The sequence below is a fragment of the Lichenostomus cassidix genome, chromosome 18 (assembly GCF_008360975.1).
Source record: "Lichenostomus cassidix isolate B80296 chromosome 18, HeHo_3.0, whole genome shotgun sequence".
NCBI lineage: Eukaryota > Metazoa > Chordata > Aves > Passeriformes > Meliphagidae > Lichenostomus > Lichenostomus cassidix.
The window spans coordinates 6,292,708-6,311,837 of record NC_139498.1 but is presented as its reverse complement, the minus strand read 5'-3'; the positions used below and the strand labels follow the sequence as shown (position 1 = coordinate 6,311,837).

General features: G+C 42.8%; 1 protein-coding gene across 1 annotated transcript in view; it reads left to right on the top strand.

The window, feature by feature from the left end:
• The window catches only part of GRB2 (growth factor receptor bound protein 2), a 49,579-nt gene extending 31,638 nt beyond the window's left edge, over positions 1-17,941 (top strand). Inside the window, exons 3-6 of the mRNA XM_085077737.1 lie at positions 7,109-7,206; positions 11,600-11,722; positions 14,056-14,224; positions 15,589-17,941. Of these exons, the coding sequence (XP_084933863.1) occupies positions 7,109-7,206; positions 11,600-11,722; positions 14,056-14,224; positions 15,589-15,774 (576 nt within the window). The 3' untranslated portion in view covers positions 15,775-17,941. The remainder of the gene's footprint in view (positions 1-7,108; positions 7,207-11,599; positions 11,723-14,055; positions 14,225-15,588) is intronic.
• Positions 17,942-19,130: the final 1,189 nt, after the last annotated feature.

The following is a 19,130-nucleotide window of genomic DNA, read 5'->3' as shown; positions in this document are numbered from 1 at the left end:
CCAAATTTGGTCTGGATTGGTTTGAGATTAAGGAAGGATGTTTTGTCTTCTGTTTCCGTGATAACATCCTGAGCGCTGCAGCTCGTTATAAAAGGCGCCTGGTCCTGGTCTTTAGTCACTGTAAACTAACCCTTGGTCTGTTGGGGAAAAACAACACTCCCCTTCCTCTTTTTAAGAAACTGCTCTTGTGAGTCCCTGAGCATTCTACTCTCCACATGTGCGAGACGAGCTGTGGAGCTTGGGCTGTGCTAACAAGCTTTTTACTGGTTTGCACTCCATTTTGAGCAGGCACTGGAATGAGACTGAGCATTCCTTGCAGCATCAAATGTTGAAGTAGTCCTTACATTATGAAGTTTGTCAGAATTAGTGTTCACTTAAGTACCATAAAAGTTGCCGAACATAAAATGAATCTCACTTCTGAGAGTCCCTGCTGTTTCAGAAACACTTGGGGGTCTTTGAGATGTGGGAAGCCTAATTAGAATGTGAGCTGTAGCTACTTCAAGCTCTGTAAAGCTATTTTTGTTTGAGTTGTAAAATCACCAATACTAATTTTTTTGCTGCAGGCTAGTGTGCTTTCTGTTAGGGAGATTTTGCATCACTCTTTTTGAAAACAGGCTATTTGTGGTATCTACAGCTTAACCTTTATACGGGTGGTAATAGTGGGAGAAATAATTCGAAGGGAATTCTGTAGTCACTGGGGCTGACATCTCACTATCCACCTCAAGAGCAGAGGCAGAACTGGTACATTTGTTATCATTTTTCCTCCATGTGTTTGTGCTAGTGGAAACTTCCTACACAGAAGGAATGCAAGACCTGTGGCAAAGTTTCTTGAACTTTATTGACTCCTTCCAGGATCTCCGTTAGACACTTGGGAGCTCACTGCAGTGTACTTTAAAATACTGGGTGTTTTCTTCCCATCTTTGTGCCATGTAAACAAGAAAAAGGTGAACCATAGGGAAAGAGAATTGTTGTCTAGATTGTTCTTTTTTTTTCTCTTTTTCTTATTATCTTAAATAAAAAACTCACAATTGAAGACTTTTGCTTTTGTGTGTTTGCCAGCCAGTGCAGCTGAGGATTTCTTGACCACTTGAGCCAATGCTCCTATGGATTTGAGTTTTGCTTGGTGAAATACTGTGCGGAATTGTAGCAACAACTTGCCTTTATCATCTCATGCAGTTAAAAATAACATAATTTCCTGTAATCTTACCCAGCTACTTCTCCCCTTCGACCCTTTCAGAAGTTTAGGGTAATCCTGAATTTATCTATAAATGTTTATATTGCACAAACCTCAGTGGTGAATAGTTTTATGCAATAGACTCAGAGGACAATATTTAAGACTTTGGAAAGAGAAACATAGCTCCTGGAGTGGCTGTGTCCTGTGACTTTATTGTTGGTGTTGGTTTGTTGTCACCCAACTTTGTCATGTATTTTACTTTGGACAAGTTTCCAAGTTCTTGGAAATAACTTAGATGTAATTTCTTCCCAAAGAAACTAAAGACAGCAGCCAGACATCAGCCTTCTGCTCTGAAAAGCTTCAAAATTTCCTTTTCTGGACTCCTGCTTCCAACTGCTTGGCTGTTGTGATAAAGATTCTGGATGTGCAAAGTCTGCGTGTGTTGAAGCAGCAATGTCACTTCACATAAGGCTTCTGATAAAAACACCACTAAGGAGTGGGGAAGAAAGACCCCTGAACTTTTTGTTTGTTGTGGTGGGGAGACTTTCTGAAATTACTTTCTTTTGAATTTGTATTTTGTGCTCTCCTTGTGCCTTTAAAAAAAACTGTGGGTGGAAGAAGTGTTTCTATAGTGATAATGGGAATTGGGGCGAGTGAGAATGAAAACCTGTATCCATAACACATTACTGCATTATAGTGCAATCTACATCCATTATTTAGGTATTATATTATAATACTTGCTCGTTGAGTGCAATTTAAGAAACGATCTTTCTCTGGCTGTTTTTGGTAATATGTGCTCAGTGGTTGTTAAGCATTTCCACAGCTTTTTATATCTACCTAGAGAGCAAATATGTACAGTCTTAAAGCATGTCCAAACGTGGTGCTTTAGGCTTTGTTCTGAAAAATGTGAATATTTTGCATTTCCTATGTGTTATTATGATAAATTGAATTTAAGGAAAAGCCTAAAATATTTTAGCAGTTACGTGTTCTTGAGTCACCCTAATCGTCTAATATATCTTTTTTAATTGAAAATTTGCAGTTAAAATTAACTGTGTGATGAGTAAATCAAGAAAAGAAAAATTGATTTGGCCTGGCCTGAATCACAATGCCATTTTGATGTGCAGATTTCCCCAGGTTGCCTTACAATGCCATTCCTGCCACACATATGCCTTGGTGACAGGCAGCCAGAGGGAGGAGGATTCATTTGTGCAACACAAGGGTGAGACAGGGAGCCACAGGTGACCAGGCCATGTCTTGGGTTGTCTTTGCAAACCCTGAAGAGATGAATTTGAATATCCTGTGGTGACATTTACAATAAATGTGCCTGAAACAAAAATGTTATGTACTGGGCTGTGGTGAACTTGCTTTGTTGAATCCAGACATAGTTTCCCTTGAAGCAGTTTTTACCTGCTGGTTTATATCTGGTTGGTAACTCTCAGAGCAGAAAAGGAGCCATTTTCCTCTGAAATGAAAAGCAGTGTCAAAGCACCTCTGCTGAGGGTGAGAACACTCCTTCCAAGGGCTGTTCCATCCTGGGACAAGTAATTTCCAGCCTAGAAATTCAGTTGGAGAATTGCTGCCTTTGAAACATTTGTTCACTTTATAAATTCTAATTCCTGCCCTAGTTTGAGTGTCGTGAGCACTTTCCTTGGATTCTTCAGACTTTGGGCATGTTAATGTACTCCATTGTTTTCTTTGTGGCATTGTCAGTGTGACTCTGTGGAGGAGAATGACCACATTGGAAATGACAGGTGCTACTGCAGCGGTTGTGTTACACTTTCTGTTTCAGTTAGTGCAGCAGAATCCCAAAACCTTAGAGTTCAGGGAAAAGAGGAGCTTCAGCCAAAACTCAGAGCCCTCTCTGAATACGTTTTTTGGGATTTGTCTCTCCAAAACCCAAGCATGTTGATTAATTTGGCTAAATTCACAAGCACATAACATTCGAGGCATGTTTAGTTTCACGTTTGCATATGGGTGTCAGCTTGAGAGCTGAGCCAGATCTGCTTGTAATATTCCAGTTTAGTGCCTGTGTGTTCCTGAAAGTGGTTTGATTTTGAGAGGTTTGAGACTGGTGTACAACAATTCCCAAGGGTGTGCTTGGAAATAGTCGCCAGGTATGGAATTGAACATGGCTGGGGGAGATGGTTGCTGTGTGTGAACTGTTCTAGCTAAAACTTGGGAACTGCCTTGCTGTGCGACTGTTCCGCAGTGCCTCTTCTCCATTTCCATGGGAACAGATGGGCTTTTGTTGATAAGAGCTGTTATCAAACTGGGAAACTGCCGGGCAGCAGTTGAGCCACTCTTACTGTAAAACAGGGCTGACTGCGGGCTGAGGACATCACATGGCAGCAGGGCTTCTAATGGAGGGGATAAAAATATCCTTCCTCCTTCCTCCTCTCAGGCACAGATGCCCCAGTGTGAAAGGAAGAGTCGCTCTGGCATAGACCTGATTAGATCTATGGCAGCCATGGGATTGGATGCAAAGGAATGCTTTAGGTTTTGACCTACCCGAAGAGCAGCAGTTTTGAACAGTTGAGCTAAAAAAGTGTTACAGATTTTTTGCTGACCTTGAAGGTGTCCAGTTTGGAGCAGTGAATCTTTGAAGTTTCATTTTGTGACTTAATTTATCTGTATTTTCATTTTGTACTTGGGGAATTATTCAAAGCAAAATCCCGTGATGCATGTGGTACTTAGATTAAAATTTTTATCTTTGGTCAGTCCAGGAAAATCTTACTGTAGTTCAGTTAAGAATCATTATTTTTCTTAGAGGCATAGCACTGTGTTTTAATATCCCGATGATAAATTTTAATATGATTTATTATCAGGAAATCACTTTGAGGTATCAAATAGATGGGTTTACTGGATGTTTTTCATGAAATGTTTTGCAGTAAAATGGTTTAATTACATAAAGTCAGTTCTTTCATTAAATGGATTTATTATTTGAAATAAAAGAGAGCAGTGTCAGATGTAAACATCCAAAGGTAGATACACCAATGCACAAGATTCCTATGTGTGTTCCTGACTTACTTTTTAGTTACATTTCACTAAAGGATGTTAGTGGCATAATTTGTTTTGAAAGCCGAAATTTTACAGGGCTATTCTGCAGTTTTCGTGATAATAGCTCCATAAGTTCATAGAAACCACCAGAATTCCAGCTTTGTGCATGTGACTGCAAAATTTTTCTGAATTTAAGGCCCTTCAGTACAAGTCAGTTTTGCTTGGCTAAGCATTGGGAGCAGCTCCAGGGGTGTCTGACACTGTCAGAAAAAATGATTTTGTAGATCTGTGTTGTGGAGATGACTCCTGTTGGAGTGATACGGGAACATGGAGCTTTGGAAAGAAACAGTGTGTTCTATTCTCTCTGGAAGAGCCAGAAAGGGGAACCCAGGGGTGTTTACAGGGTGACTGTGTGTGTATGAGCTCTCTGGTCCATAACAAGGGGCATGGATCCTTGGCTGCCTGCCAGGGTGTGAATGGAGCTGTGACAGCTCGTTAAAATGATCCTAGAAAGGACAACGGGCTGTGAAGATAACGTCAGCCTGGGTGTGAGGCAGGAAAAGGTCCTGGGAGCAAACAAAGCCGCTGAGAGGGGAGCTGTGGAGGGCTCATCACTACAGCAGAAGTCCCCATAACAGGTTGGATGTGCATGGATGTGAGGCAGTTACCTTACCCTACCTTTTATCCAGCTAGTTTTCACTCTGGTCACAAAGCTTAATGCATCCCTCAGCACTGCTCCCTCGCTGGCATTTGGCTTCAGGCCAAGCATTAATGAGTATCCCAAGCCCGATGTGATTTGACTCCTCCGAATCTATTAGCATATCTTCAGAGCAGGATAAAACTCATTAAAATATTTTACATCTGGGCATTGGAATTTCTGATAATTTTTTAATACCTACTGCCAAACTCGCAAAAGTGTGGCAGTGTCCTTCAGATGAAACTACAATTTATCCTTTCTTTCTGGAAAAAGAACAGACTGCCAGATCCCTTAACTGCTCTCTGATGGTGATGAAATGAGCCTGTAGCACATGAGCTTATCAAAGCTCATGGGGGGCATCTGACACAGGAATGCACACCATTGTGTAAGATTTGGCTTATTAGAAATCAGATTGAAATGTGTTGCATTTGAGTTGTGTTAGATTGTGTATGACTCTAGTGAAGGCAGCCTGAATTACAGAACAGCCCCAAGTTACTGATTCTTGAAGCCATGTGCTGGAATCTTTACGTGACTGAGTTACAGATCTGGGCTTCAGCTTGTGCCCTCTCTGGTGTCTCTGCAATTCCCTTTTTTACACACCTGTTTTTGATCTCTGCTGTCCCTGTTCAGTATCCCAGAACTCCTGCTGGTGTCTCTCCCTGTATTTCATGTTGAGGAGGAATCAGTCCCTGCCCAGCTCGCTGTCCCGCAGCTCGAAGGCAATGCAGCAGACATCAGCTGATCCAGGGCAGCTCTCCATATGGGAGCTCTTACCTCAGAGTCTGTAACAGAGCCACGCTTGAACTGCTCATGACCTGTGCTCAGATTATCCCAGATAAATGACTGAACTCTGCTGTGCATGCTGGAACAGTGCTTGTAAATAAATGCAGGGAAGCCCAAAGTAACTACACAAAAGGTAGCTTGAATGTTTTCATCCATATGAAAGTACTTGGGATCTTTTAAATGTTAAAGCCTCTTCAGCTGAAAATATCCTGAAATGGGCCATAAAAAGATGGTTGTCTTTGCTTACCTAAAGTTCTGTAGATGTGTCTCTGCTGCTGTGCTGATTCATTAGTGGAAGTGTTGGCACTCTGGGAATGTACATCCCATGAGCCTCTTCTGTTGGGAGCTAAGGATCATCCACGTAACTTATCCACTGTAATTCGCTTAGAAGGTTCACGTTTTGCTCTCTCTTTCTTTTGCTGCATTTCATTTGTGTAGGTTTTGAGGTTTTTCTCTGACACACGTAGCATCCAGCAGTGAGGCAGATTTAGGGCGTTGGTGTGTCATGTATTTTTGAAAGGCAGCAAGTACTGATCTTTATAGAGTTTAATTTTCTGAAGCACTCCCATGAGCTGTAAGAATAAGACTTGCACTTGCAAATTCTTATTGGCTTTTACTTTCCCTTTTTCTTTTTTTTTTTCCTTATTTCCTCTTACCACCCTTGAAATAAAGAAACATAATGATATAGCACAAGGGTTAGTTTGAGGGTTTGGTGGATATCTTCACCATAACTGTGTGAAGTATGTGATCTCTGGATCTGTGTTCATGTTGTCTTTCTGTTTGCATTTCCTCATCCTCCTGCTTTCAGGCAGTGCTAATCATGTGATACTTTTGTGACTTGAGGCTTTTTTATTTTTTTAACTCAGATCTAACTTTTTGTTGGATCCTCTTGAGAAAGCTGAGAAGAAATGAAAGTGCTCGAGGAAAAGTGTTGTTGTGGTGTTTAATCTTAAAGGGAAGGGGGCAGATTCTCTGAGGTGTTTATTTCCAACACAAAATAAAATCGTCTTCAGGAGAGGTAGTTTCAAACTATATCATGGCTTTACTTACAGAACATAATACAATATTGGAGGGACTGCTTTCAGTCAGTCCAAGTCAGTACCAGGCTTGCCTATTCCAATTGACAGAAATTCAATGAAAAATAAAGCATCAAAGTTTTTAGAGCAAGTATGCTTTGAAGTATCAATTTGTGCCTTTTAAAGCTACCTTTTCATGTGGCTCCTCTCTTGTGACTCCTGGTCTTTCATTCGTTTTTAAAGCTACAGCAAGAAAAGCATCCCCTTAAAAAATAAAAATATGGAACTTTGTTCATCTACATTTACTGTTTGAATGTGGTTAACTTTATTAATGTAAAAATTGCTCAACACACATGGGAAGAATAACCTGTGACTTTCATCAGTTTTGTTTGCATCTTGAATGTGTCTCAAGCTTAATTTTTGTTTGCTTTCTTCCTTCAGGTTTTGAATGAAGAATGCGATCAGAATTGGTACAAGGCAGAGCTCAATGGAAAAGATGGCTTCATTCCCAAGAACTACATAGAAATGAAACCCCATCCGTAAGTAGAGCTTTGGGGATAGGCTCCCTTGGTCTTACTCTGGGCATCCTCACAAACAGAAAGGTTTTCTGCTAACACTTTACCAGATCTTCTCAAATGTATGGACTGATAAAGGGTGGCTGGTGAGTTGTGTGTTGCTGGCTGTAGTGCTTGCTGTAACTCCTTTCACAGTAGCTACATAGCAGGGTATTTTGGGAGGCTTTTCTGGTGCTTGCTCTGGTGTTTTCTAGGGTCAGACAGAGCAACCTTGGGGTTAGCACCCATCAACCAGAAAAAAACTCTTTAGTAGAGAGTTGTCACCACCACTGCCCCAGGAAAAGAGTGTCTGTGTTCTTCTGATGATTCTCAGTTTTACTTACTGAGCAGCTAAGAGTAAAAATCATGGCATTCACAGCTCACCAAAAGGTGAAGGGTATTTGGAGCTGAACTTGTAGTATGTCTGTCACATCCTGAGTATAGAATCACAGAATTAAGGTTGGGCAGGACCTGTAGCAGTCATCTGGTCCTACACCTTCCTCTCAAAACAGGCTGACCTCAAAGTGCTGCTCCAGAGAGCTATGTTTGAGTAACTACTTTGAACCTTTCCCCATAGGTGTAATGAACCCAGCATATGAAAACTGTAGCATTTCATGACTGGGTATTTTCTTTGTGTCAGTTCATGTGTTTGCTGTCTTCTGCTAAACTCTCAACCTTTGAGATCCTGCAACGTCTGAACAAGAACAGCAAGCTCTGGGTAACAGATTCAAAGGAAGGTTTAGGAGGGAGCAGCAAAACCTGTAATCAGGGTTTTTACAAGGAGCTGTAGCATTTCATTTGCTCACAAAAACTGATGATTTATGTAAGTGTTGACTGTCATTATATAATGAAGATACTGCAGTTAAATGCAATCAAGAATTATTTTTCTAAGGGCTCTTTTGAAATAGCAGAAGGAAGCTTCTGAGGGACTGGGCCCCAAGAAGGGAGAAGAGGTGTCATACTTTAGTGCTGCCAAGTGGGAAGTGAAGCAAGGATGGACAAGAAAATTCTGAAGTTGTTTAAAGCCTTGTTTTCTGCAGTAACATGTCTGGTTTACCTTGATTGTACCAGTTCACTGGGTATCACAAATCCACATTGCAATTTCTCTCTCATTGATTTGATGCTTGTACCTTCTCATAACAATTTTCCAGGCATTTGAGTTACCCTGCAGTGATGTCTCCTATGATGATCAGTTTATTCTATGATCATACCATGGTATTTTGTTGATATATAAAGAGATATAAAGCTGTCAGTTTTTCACTTTTTTATTCCAAAAGGGAGTGAACAAGACTTGAGCCTGCAAGTGGGCGAATTTGGTCGTGTTTTTTTAAGCATAGTTAATTTGATCTTATCTGAAGATGTTTAAACTGCTGATGGCATCTGGATGGAGGCAGTGCCATGTGTCAGCAATGCTGGGAAGTCTTAACTACTGCATTAACAACCCTGGGAAATTATGCAAAAGTTTTTATAGCATAATGTTGGCTTAGCTGTAGCGCAGAGCTCTCTAGTCATACAGGTCATACAAAAAGCGAACTGCAGGCAACTGAGCAGTGAGAAAGAGAATGTTCCTTTTCTCAGACTAGTATCAAATAATTTTCAAGAGGTTTTGGAAAGAAAGCAACTGAAAATGGCTTTAAATCCTGTCCTAGCATCCAGGACTTAAATCCTCCAAGCACACAGCTGGTATTAAATGCAGTGTGTCTTCTTACTTGTATTTTGCAAATCTTACAGATCACTTTGTAACTATCAGCAAATGAAGATGGGAGGAAAATGTGGCACCTCTCAGTGACCAGTCATCTGGGGATTAACCTGAAAGGTTAATCTGAATTGCCACCTCAATTAACAAAGCAAAGACTGAGCAGAGCTAGGCAGGACAGAGAAGAGCTGCAGGAAGCTCTGGGCAGGGAAGTTCCTGTGAAGGCACAGCACACCTTGCTCTTGAAGGGGGCAGGGGAAGAATTGGCTTTTTATGAAGCACACCATGGATCTGATCCAGGCTATCTCAGGTCTTTGTGTTTGTTATCAGCTTGTCCCGGGGATATTGCTGAAGTCTCCCTTTGCAGTACTGTAATTTCTATGGAGGAACTCAGCCAAGAGAAATGATGGTGCGAAGTGAAGCCGAAGGAATTGCCAAAGTGCCGATTGAGGGGAGGCTGCAAGCCATGAGAACCTGGGCTGTACAATCAGTGCAGCTCCCTCTGGCTGTGCAGCATCAGCAGGAATGCCTGGATTTGTTTCTGCAGTGCTGACAGGATGAGTTTCACCTGCATTACAGAGCTCGTTGGAGTCAAGCCTTATCAGGCTTAGCTCTTCAGGAGAAAAGTTGTGGGAACATTATGGTCACTTTGCTTGGTTCTCCATATGTGATATTTGACGTGCTGTGATATTTGTTACTATTTTCAAACATTCTGTAGCAAAGATATGTGCAGAGCACTCCTGCTGCTTTACAGCAGTGTTCCTAAGTAGACAGTAGTCCTGCAAAATAACTTCATTTGCTTAATCTCTGGGGTTTTCATTTTTTAATTCAGGTTCTTTTACTCTGGCTAATGTGGTAGTGAAGCCATAAAACTGCAAGGAAGCTCAGGAATTGTGAAAGATTTTTAGTCTTTCTATTTAAAGTGCCTTAGAAGCAGCTGGCAGAAAACTTAAGAAGTTTGGCATTGTCACTTTGGAAGTGTTATTTCTTTTAAATGAATAGTACACTTGTACTTTGTAGTGATTCAGTAAAATTTAGGGGAAAAACAGGTATACTGTTGAGGCTTCAGAAAGGATTCTATTAAGCTCTTCCAGCATTTCATTCTTATTTTACAGACAAAGGTGAGGTTGTTTTTTTGTTTTTGTTTAAGATGAGACTTCATTGCATGTGAGTAATTGAGAATTATTTGAGAACTGAACAGGATTAAGACACTTTGTAAACAGGAAATATGGCGAGATATCTAAAATCATAATATAAAGCTTGCTTTAAGCAACATTTGGCAGAGCAAAAATTCAAGACTTCCTTGTCATTCTGACAGTAGTGCCAAAAGCCCAGGAAATTAAATACTACCTTGAATTCTGAAGGAGTTTTACTTAATGGTTTCTCATGGTTGATTTTTGAGGGCAGCAGAGTGCAGGGAGGGGCAGGTGGGTCTCCTGTGGTGATCTGTCACCCCCTCAGCTCAGGTACCAAGAATCAGCACGGGTGCTAAGCCACCCAGAATGTACAAAAAGCTATGAAGTTCTTGATCACTGGGAATAGGATGGTTGAGGTAGGAAGCTTTTCCTTTTCGTTCCAGGGGATAAAAAGTATGCAATGAGAGTTTGAAGCAAGTAAAGCATGTTTGGTAATCAAGTAACCAGTCCTTCTTCAGCTCCTAGAGGTAGTTTACCCTTAGAGAGAAAGATCTGGTGACTTTGTGACGTCAGGAGAGCTCCAGCTTCTCTGAAGAATGACTGTTTCAGGAAGGATTCTGCAACTCCTGCCTTGTTGCTGCAGCAAACCCTTCGCTGCAGACAGTGGGCTGTGTGAGTGGAGCTCTTGTTATGAAATGCTCTCCTCTGAGGTCAGTCATCTGCGTGGGTGTGGGTGTGATGAGTGCTGCTGTCCTGTGTGATCTGTTCCCCAGAGCTGAAAGCTCTACTTTTTAGTTGTGAAGATGGTTCTGCTTTTCTCATGCCATGTGACCTACCACTCATCCCTTCTTTGCCTTTAATCTTGGATTAGTCTGGAAATGCAAATGTAAATGGGGGCAAGAATCTCGTGACCAGGCTGTTGGTCAGTGCTGACGATCTGGTGGCCCGAGGTAGGTTCAGCCTTGGTGTCATGGTCAGCCTGTGGCTCTTGAGAATTTTTGGTGTGGTTTCCATGAGGCAGCTATTTCATGTGACTCCTTCTGTGAAAGCTGCTGGATTGTCCTGCCTGTGGGAGAAAGCAAGAAAAGAGGCTCCTGAAACAAGTGTCATCAGCATCTTTACTGGAATGGAATCCATGCCTAGCTCAGCACTCCTCTTCAATGGAGCAGAGAGACCTTGAAGGAGCTTTTCTCACTTGGTCTGTGTGCAACTGCAGTCCTGGCACCTGCCTCAGCTTTGACAGATGATACCTGTCTTGGACCATAGGACTCTGGTAGGGCTCAGAGATTGGACTCTGTGGGCTGCAGGAGCAAACAAAGAGCTGTTGGATGAAGATATTGATTCTCTCTACTGAAGTAGTTGTCTCTTACAACCCGATCTGAAAGAGACTAAAAATTGATTTTGATACAAAATGCACTTTCCATTTGTGCAGGATGGGGCAGTGCATACACAGGATCTTGTTTCCACAATTGTGTTGTTTCTGGCTCTTCCATGAAAGGATTAAAATTCTTAACTTTTCCTATTGTTTTCTTTTCCTCCCACACAGGTGGTTTTTTGGAAAGATTCCCCGAGCGAAGGCTGAAGAGATGTTGGGCAAACAGAGACACGATGGTGCCTTCCTCATCAGGGAGAGTGAGAGTGCTCCCGGGGACTTCTCCCTCTCAGTCAAGTAAGTCATGCCCAGGAGCAATTGTGTGCTAATCAGGCATCTGCTGCTCCTTTGGACTGGTGAGTAAAGGGCAGGTGATTGTCAACGCTGAGGAGCAGGAATAATCTGTCAGATGCCCTGTAGCATTCCTGTTCTGCTAGTGACATTTATTCCCTCTCTAATAGAACAAATATCCTTGCTCTGGTTTGCAGTGAGCCCACAGGACTCACCTGGTGGCACGTGGCTCACACAGGACCAGGCACTGTCTGGTGGCTTTTTTGTGGATCTTACTCTTCCCTCTTATAGCCACAAAGTGCCCAGTGTGGGCAATGTCCCATCCTTCTTCATTCCTCCTCTGCAGTGCAAGTTATTACTTTATCTTCCCTCTGTGTAGTACCTTTACAAATGTTTTCCTCTGCTTGGCACATACTTTGGTGATATTCCTGTTGTCTACCACCAGGATGTGGAGCTGTGAAACCAGAGGCTCATTTGATCTCTCACAAGTGGTCTTAAGCTGAAGGAGGACAGGTTTTGATTAGGAAGAAATCTTTCCCTGTTAGCATGGTGAGGCCCTGGCACAGGTTGCCCAGAGAAGCTGTGAGTGCTCCATCCCTGGAAATGTTCAATACCAGGTTGGACAGGACTTGGAGCAGACTAGTCTAGTGGAACGTGTCCCTGCCTGTGGCAGGAGGGTTGGAACGAGGTGCTCTCTAAGGTCGCTCCCAACACAAACCATTCAGTGATTCTCTGATATGAAGTCACTCAAATCAAAGTATTAGAAACTTGAAAGAGTGTATGAAGTAATTTAATGTAGGATGGGGGTGGGAGGGAATCTGTTCTCAGCAGTTGATTTTGGCATTTTTTAAAATTATTTTCTATAATCTTCTCCTTTACTACCATAAATAAACAAGGTTTTCTTTAGAGTTCTAACAACATTTTTTATTATTCATGCACAATTCCATCTGGCTCTGTTTTCTGTGGCTTTCAGTAATCTGTTTCAACAAGATTTGGGGTTTTTTTTTCTGGTCATTTTTGGTCTGTAACCAAGTTTTTGTCCTTCTGTGTAGCAGCACTGAGTCATGCCAGCAAACTGGATTAAAGCCACTGATTTTAGAGATGTTTATATTTCTGTCTTGGATAGAGTCATCTGGGCTGGAATATTAGATATGAATGGAAGCTTCAGTTGCAGAAAGTGCATTCCTTTAAGAAACAAAGTTACAATGGCATAGCTGGGCCTGCCTGTTCAGCCTGGTGTTGCCATCTGGTGGTAATGTCTCAGTTGAGTGGGTTTTACTGTGTATATAATTTAGGAAAATCCTTTTCCTAAACAGTGATCTGTAGGGTTTGAAACAGTGAGAAGCTCCCAGGTTGGGGAAGCAGAGCAGAGGCAGCACCTAGGAGTTATTTCAAGGCAGTGTCTGCTTTCCCCACTGATGTGTAGGAGCTATGCATGCCAAGGGGGAACACTTGTCTTCTGTTTTCAGTGTTTTAAGCTGAAGTAAAAATCCTAATGTGCCATTCATCTGGAAAATCCAGTGGACCTGTCCAGAGCTCCTCTCTATTCAGAGTAAAACTGTTGGAAATATAGCTTCAACTGAATGTCATCGTTTGTTGGAAAAAATTGTTAACATAGAATTGAAGTTGCTAGGTTATGTGTGCAGCATCATCTTTGAACATTTTGGTGTTTGAGGGGTTTTTTGGAGGGTTTTTTGGTCACATTTTGTTTTGGGGCTTTTTTAAGGACTAGAGAGATCTTTTTCATAAGACAGCCCTTTGCACAAGTCCACACTGGCTGCCAAAAAAGCCAATCCTACCCTCCTCATGGCAGTGTTTTCTCAGGAATTTGCCTATATTGGAACTGGTGTTCATGCATTGCACTCTTGCATGTACCCAGTGGTGCTGTGGGAAGGAGGGACTGGAACTGAGAAAGCACAGGGCCATGATAAGAACAGCACAAACCAAAAGTGGCTCAAGTCAATTGTGAAATTGCTGGGCGTGAAGAGCTGAACCAAAGTGTTTGTGCTGTTTGACTGGAAATGTGCTGTTGGGGATGTGAAATGGGAGTCACCAGGGTGCAGCTGTGTTACTGTGACCTTGCCAAGTCTGTGGCATTTGTCTTTGGGATTCTCTGCACCATCTTCAGCAACACAGGTGACTGCATACATCACATACATCAAGAAGTATGTGTGCTGGATGCCAGCAATGGGATTGCATCTGTGTTACCAATGTCATTGACAGTTCTCACTGTGCCCTGAAGGACCTTTTTGTTCCAAACTCTGTGCTGATGATCCCAAAAGAGGAGTTCTCAGTGACTAAGAATGAACTCTTTTGTGTTCTTCATTCTTTCCCCACAGGTTTGGAAATGATGTGCAGCACTTCAAGGTGCTTAGAGATGGGGCTGGCAAGTATTTCCTTTGGGTGGTGAAGTTCAATTCTTTGAACGAGCTGGTAGATTATCACAGATCCACATCTGTCTCCAGGAACCAGCAAATATTTCTCCGGGACATTGAGCAGGTGCCACAGGTAAGAGAAATGTCCCTGTTCAGCTTATTGCAACCACAGTCTGAAGTGGGATTCCATCTTAGAATAAATGGATAGGGATGGAAAGATGACTTACTTTTTTTTTACCTGTGGAAGTGTATCTTTAGATCCTGCAATCATAATTATAGTGGTAAATAAGCCACATTCTTGTGCAAAGCCTACCTGCGCTCTTGGTCTCCCTCCGATTCTGGCAAAGTGTTATTGTTGCTGCTTGAACATGTGGCTTGTTGTAATGTTTATCGATTCTGTTGCAGGAAGGTCATCTGATTCCTGTGATTTAAAAATGGATTTAGGCCTGTTATAGGGCACAGTAGGAAAGGATAGGGAAGTGCTGGGTCAATGGTTAGGCTTGGTGATCTTAGAGATCTTCTCCAACCTGAACCATTCTGAGGTTCTGTTCAGATTCATGCTGGATCATAGCCAGAACTGCAGCTCTCAGTGAGGCTTTGGCACTGAGCTTTCCTGAAGAGGTGGTTCCAGCATATGGCATATCTCTGGTTTGGATCTAGCCAGTGTGAAGAAAATCCAAAAATTGTTGTGAAGTGTCGGCAGAACAGCTTGCGTATATCCAGCTCTTTGTTTTCTTCCATTTCCCGGGTCAATCAGAGCGTTATATTTCATGTAACTGCATGTTTTGTCAGTTCTGGATAAGTCCTTTTGCTTCCTTGTTCAACATTCTGGTTCTAGCCTGAAGACAAGGGGTGTGGAATTAGTGCTGCACTCCAGGTGCCACAGGCACGTTTGTCACCATTTTTCTGAATTTAACACCTGGCTCTGCACTGCCAGCTCAGGGATAAACAGAGGATGAGCAAACAGCTGGCTGAAAAGGACAAGCATGAAGAGACATCTTGGCCCCACAATTTTAAGACTGCAAATGTATTTTAAAGGAACTGTTAGCTTTTGCATCAGAATGGAAGTCCTTGCTGACAATGTTCCATGACAGAAGAGTTAAGGAAAATGTGTAAAATGTCAACATTCAGTTTTTATGGGGAATTTTGTGTAGATCAGTAATATTTGTGCTGTCAGTGAAAACAGGACAAGTAAGCAGCAAGACTGTTGTATTGCAGTAGAACACAGACTGAAAAATACTAGAAAAACATCAGAATCATCTGCTTTATTTCAGCTCTTTTACAGAAACTTAACTTTCTTCTGAGGTGTTCTATAGCCTGTGCTTTGCTGTTTTAGCACCTTGTTGCAGATGCTGGGAGATGGCTTGCAGGGAAAGAGAACAGCTGAAATGTTTATTGTTAAACCACGGTGTAAGAGCAGCTCCTGCCCGCGGGAGCAGCTGCCTGCAGTGCCGTGGGTGATTCTCACTGTGTGTTTGTTTCTCTTCCCCCTTTCAGCAACCAACATACGTTCAGGCCCTGTTTGATTTTGATCCCCAAGAGGAAGGAGAGCTGGGCTTCCATCGTGGAGACTTTATCCAAGTCCTTGACAATTCTGACCCCAACTGGTGGAAGGGAGCGTGCCGCGGACAGACGGGCATGTTTCCACGCAACTACGTGACCCCAGTGAACCGGAACATCTAGAGATAAATATTAGAGATTATTTAAGGAAACCAGAGAAACAGTAAATACACATACAGAGCCTAACTGCAGCCAGTGACCTAAAAATCACACGGCGGTAAAACCGGAGTCACCTTTCACCGTGAGGTGATCCTCCTTCCCTCAGTACGGAACTTCAGGGGTGGGGGGGAAGAGTTCAACTTACACACCAAAACTTATCTTAAAGGAAAAAAAAAAAGAGGAAAATGAAATAAAGGAGAGAGAGAGAAAAAATGAATTATAACAGATTTCCTCAGCTGCTCCTGGGTTATCCCCTTTTATTCACTCTTGTTGCAGATGAGTGTTTTTAAGGTCACTTAAGGTCTCACCACAACTCTTCTTGATTCCCCCTCCTCTTCTGTCCATCAGTGCACGAAGTTTTAATGCCATATAAAGTCCTAGCCATGCAGTTAAAGGAAAAGGGAGAAACTCTGCTGGTATTTTCTCTCTCTGCAAACGGTCTTCATTTGACATGAAGGGACATGAGAGAAGAACCAAATCCACAGTCCTGCCTTTAAAAAAAAACAAAAATCATCAGTCTCTGCTTTTGCCTTCAACTTTCAGCATTTCTTGCCTGGGAAAGATGAGGTGTTAATCTAATTTTTATTGTCTCTTCTCCTTTGGCACTTTCTTCTGAAGCTCAGCAGCTTCCAAACAGAGGAAGGGAGAAGAGTTGTGTGGCTTTTTGTTCTATTTTTTTTCTTTTGAGTCACAGAGCTGCTTTGAGAAACTCCAACGTACAACTGAAGTCTATTAATGCTGTGCTGACAGCTTTTTTGTTTTTTCTTAAAGGTGTACGGTTGAGCACATTCTGTAATTTTTTCCATAGTGCCTTTCCCTTATTTTCTTTTTTATTATTTTTTAAGTTAAAAGGATAGTCCAGAGCTTTTCAGAGGGTTTTTTTTCTGCCTATGTGTAAATAAATACTTTGGGGGAAGGGGGTAAAGGAGGGTGGTTTTATCAATGGACACTTGAGAAAAATCTACAAACAGAGATGGAGCTTTAATCTTCAGATTTGTCTTACTGTTCAACTTCCCTTATTCCAAGGAAAATAAAATCATGGCATTCAAGTGGCAACTTAGGCTGCTCTGAGGTGGAGAGCTGCAACCAGAAGCCTCAAAAGAAGTAAGAGAAAGGGGAAAGTTATGATCATGGAAAATGAGGAAGAATCTTTTGGGGAGGGAGGGTAAAGGGAGGGGGGGATTTGAGAAATAATAGCCCTGAGATGTCCTACAAAATGTACATTCCTTTGGTGGAAAACTTCATAATGCAGAGAAACCTCAAGAAATAGTGCTTGGAAAAAAAACTTTACGCTCTTAGTGAATGTTTCTACGTGATGCATGTGATCAGCCTGTCTCCTCGGCCTGGATAGGCAGTATTTGCAGTCGTGTTGCTCTTGAGAAGTGGAGTTGGCATCCCTGTTCTCCAGTCTCTCCTCCCTCCTCAGGTCAGTGTTCCTGTTGAAGTAGCTCCCCGCCCGCTCCCGTTCACAGCAGGCTGTGTGTGACTGTTCTCCCCACCCCGCACCCCAGGGGCGTTTCTGGTGGCCCTTTGCTCCTCACCAGAGCAGTGTGACATTAAATTGGACGGAAGGAAAGCAATCAGCCCGCAGCGCTCTCTGTGCCAATCTTCAGTTGCGTTGTTTTTCCCTCGGTGGCCGTTTGGCTGGATCCCTTCACCCCACCAACGCATCCCAACCTGCAGCGGAGATCTCCTCCCGCCCTGCCTCAGCACGGGCAATCTTTTGTTGGAGGGTGCCTTTTTTTGTACTAAGTGTTACAAAAGTTTTATTCCTGAGATGGACTCTGCCTTACACTTTAATTTTCCAGCAAATGAAAGAGAGAGCTACCCTGTAGAGTATTACTTTCTCCCCCTCTCCTTGCTAGCTGTCACTCACTTTTTTCCCACTTTGTAAAGTGATTGGAAAAGGAATCTATGGCATTCTACACCTGGACCATTTGATTGTTTCCTTATTTTGGAATTGGTGTATATCATGCAGCCTTGCAGACATATGTCTTGTGTGTGTATATATATTAAAAAAAAAATCCGTGTTTAAATAAAAAAAAGGCCTATGTACTTAATCCTTTAACTCTGCAGCAGCATTTGGTAGATAGTAATTAACTGTGAATAATAAATATACATGAATTCTTCACTTGAGCATCTGTCTGTTATTTCAGTTAACTGACCAAGGTGTGACTGAGCTTGTAGTTCAGACGCTTCCGGAGTGTTTTGCAGGAAGGGGGAGGTGGGTGTTGGGCTGGTGTAAGCACAGCAGCCAGGCTCAGGCACTGTTGTGGCTTTGGCTCTGCTCCATCAGGGCCCTGCCGATCGTTTTCACTTCTGTTACCTAAAGAAGAACAGTTCTGTTGTGCTAACAAGGTGTGTGGGCAGCTTTCTGCAGCTTCTCCCAGCCTTTGCTCATGGTCAGAAAGTGCCTGTGGGTGTGAATGTTGTAGTCAAGTTTAATATACAATAGGAAAAGGCCCACATGAGAGTTTTGAGGTTTTTTTTTTTTAACAGTTGCTCTTAGTTATTATGCTTAAATACTGATAATAGCAAAGTGGAAATGCCTGGATATTCCTACTATTAATTCTGTATTTTTCTTTTTTTGTGCCAGAAGTCAGCATGGAAAATTTGCGGCGTGGTTCGGTGCACTTGGCTTTTTGTGATGCTGTAGCAGAACACGTTGCTCGAAGGGTGTGTTTCTGTACCTTGGGTAGCTTAGATAATCTGCCTTCCCTTGTGCCTTACAGAGACAAGGGAAGGTTTTATGCTCTGTGGTTGTGTAAGGTGGAGCTTGTGGCTGTGGGTGGCATGTGCTGGGTGCTGACCTTCCCCTCTCGCAGCCCTGGCTCCTCACAGGACCAGAGAAGGACAGCACAGCTGGGAAGGGTCTGGATCACAAGTCTCATGAGGAGTGGGTGAGGGAGCTGGGGTTGTTGAACCTGCAGAAAGGGAGGTTCAGGGGTGACCTTCTTGCTCTCCACAACTCCCTGACAAGAGCGTGCAGCCAGGTGGAAGTCGGGCTCTTTGCCCGGGTAACAAGTGACAGGATATAAGATGCACCAGGGGACATTTAGGTTGGACATAGGAGGAATTTCTTCATGGAAAGGGTGATTAGATCTTGTAACGGGATGCCCAGGGAGGTGTCTAAGGAAAGACTGGGCGTGGCGCTCAGTGCTGTGGTCTGGCTGACAGGTGGTGTTGGATGGCAGGCTGCACTCCACGGTCTCAGTTCTTTCCCAGCCTCACCGATCCCGCGGTTCAATGAACGCTCCATCCCGCGCGTGTTGCGGCCCCGGGCGGGGCGTTCCCGGGACTACATCTCCCAGCGGCCCCCG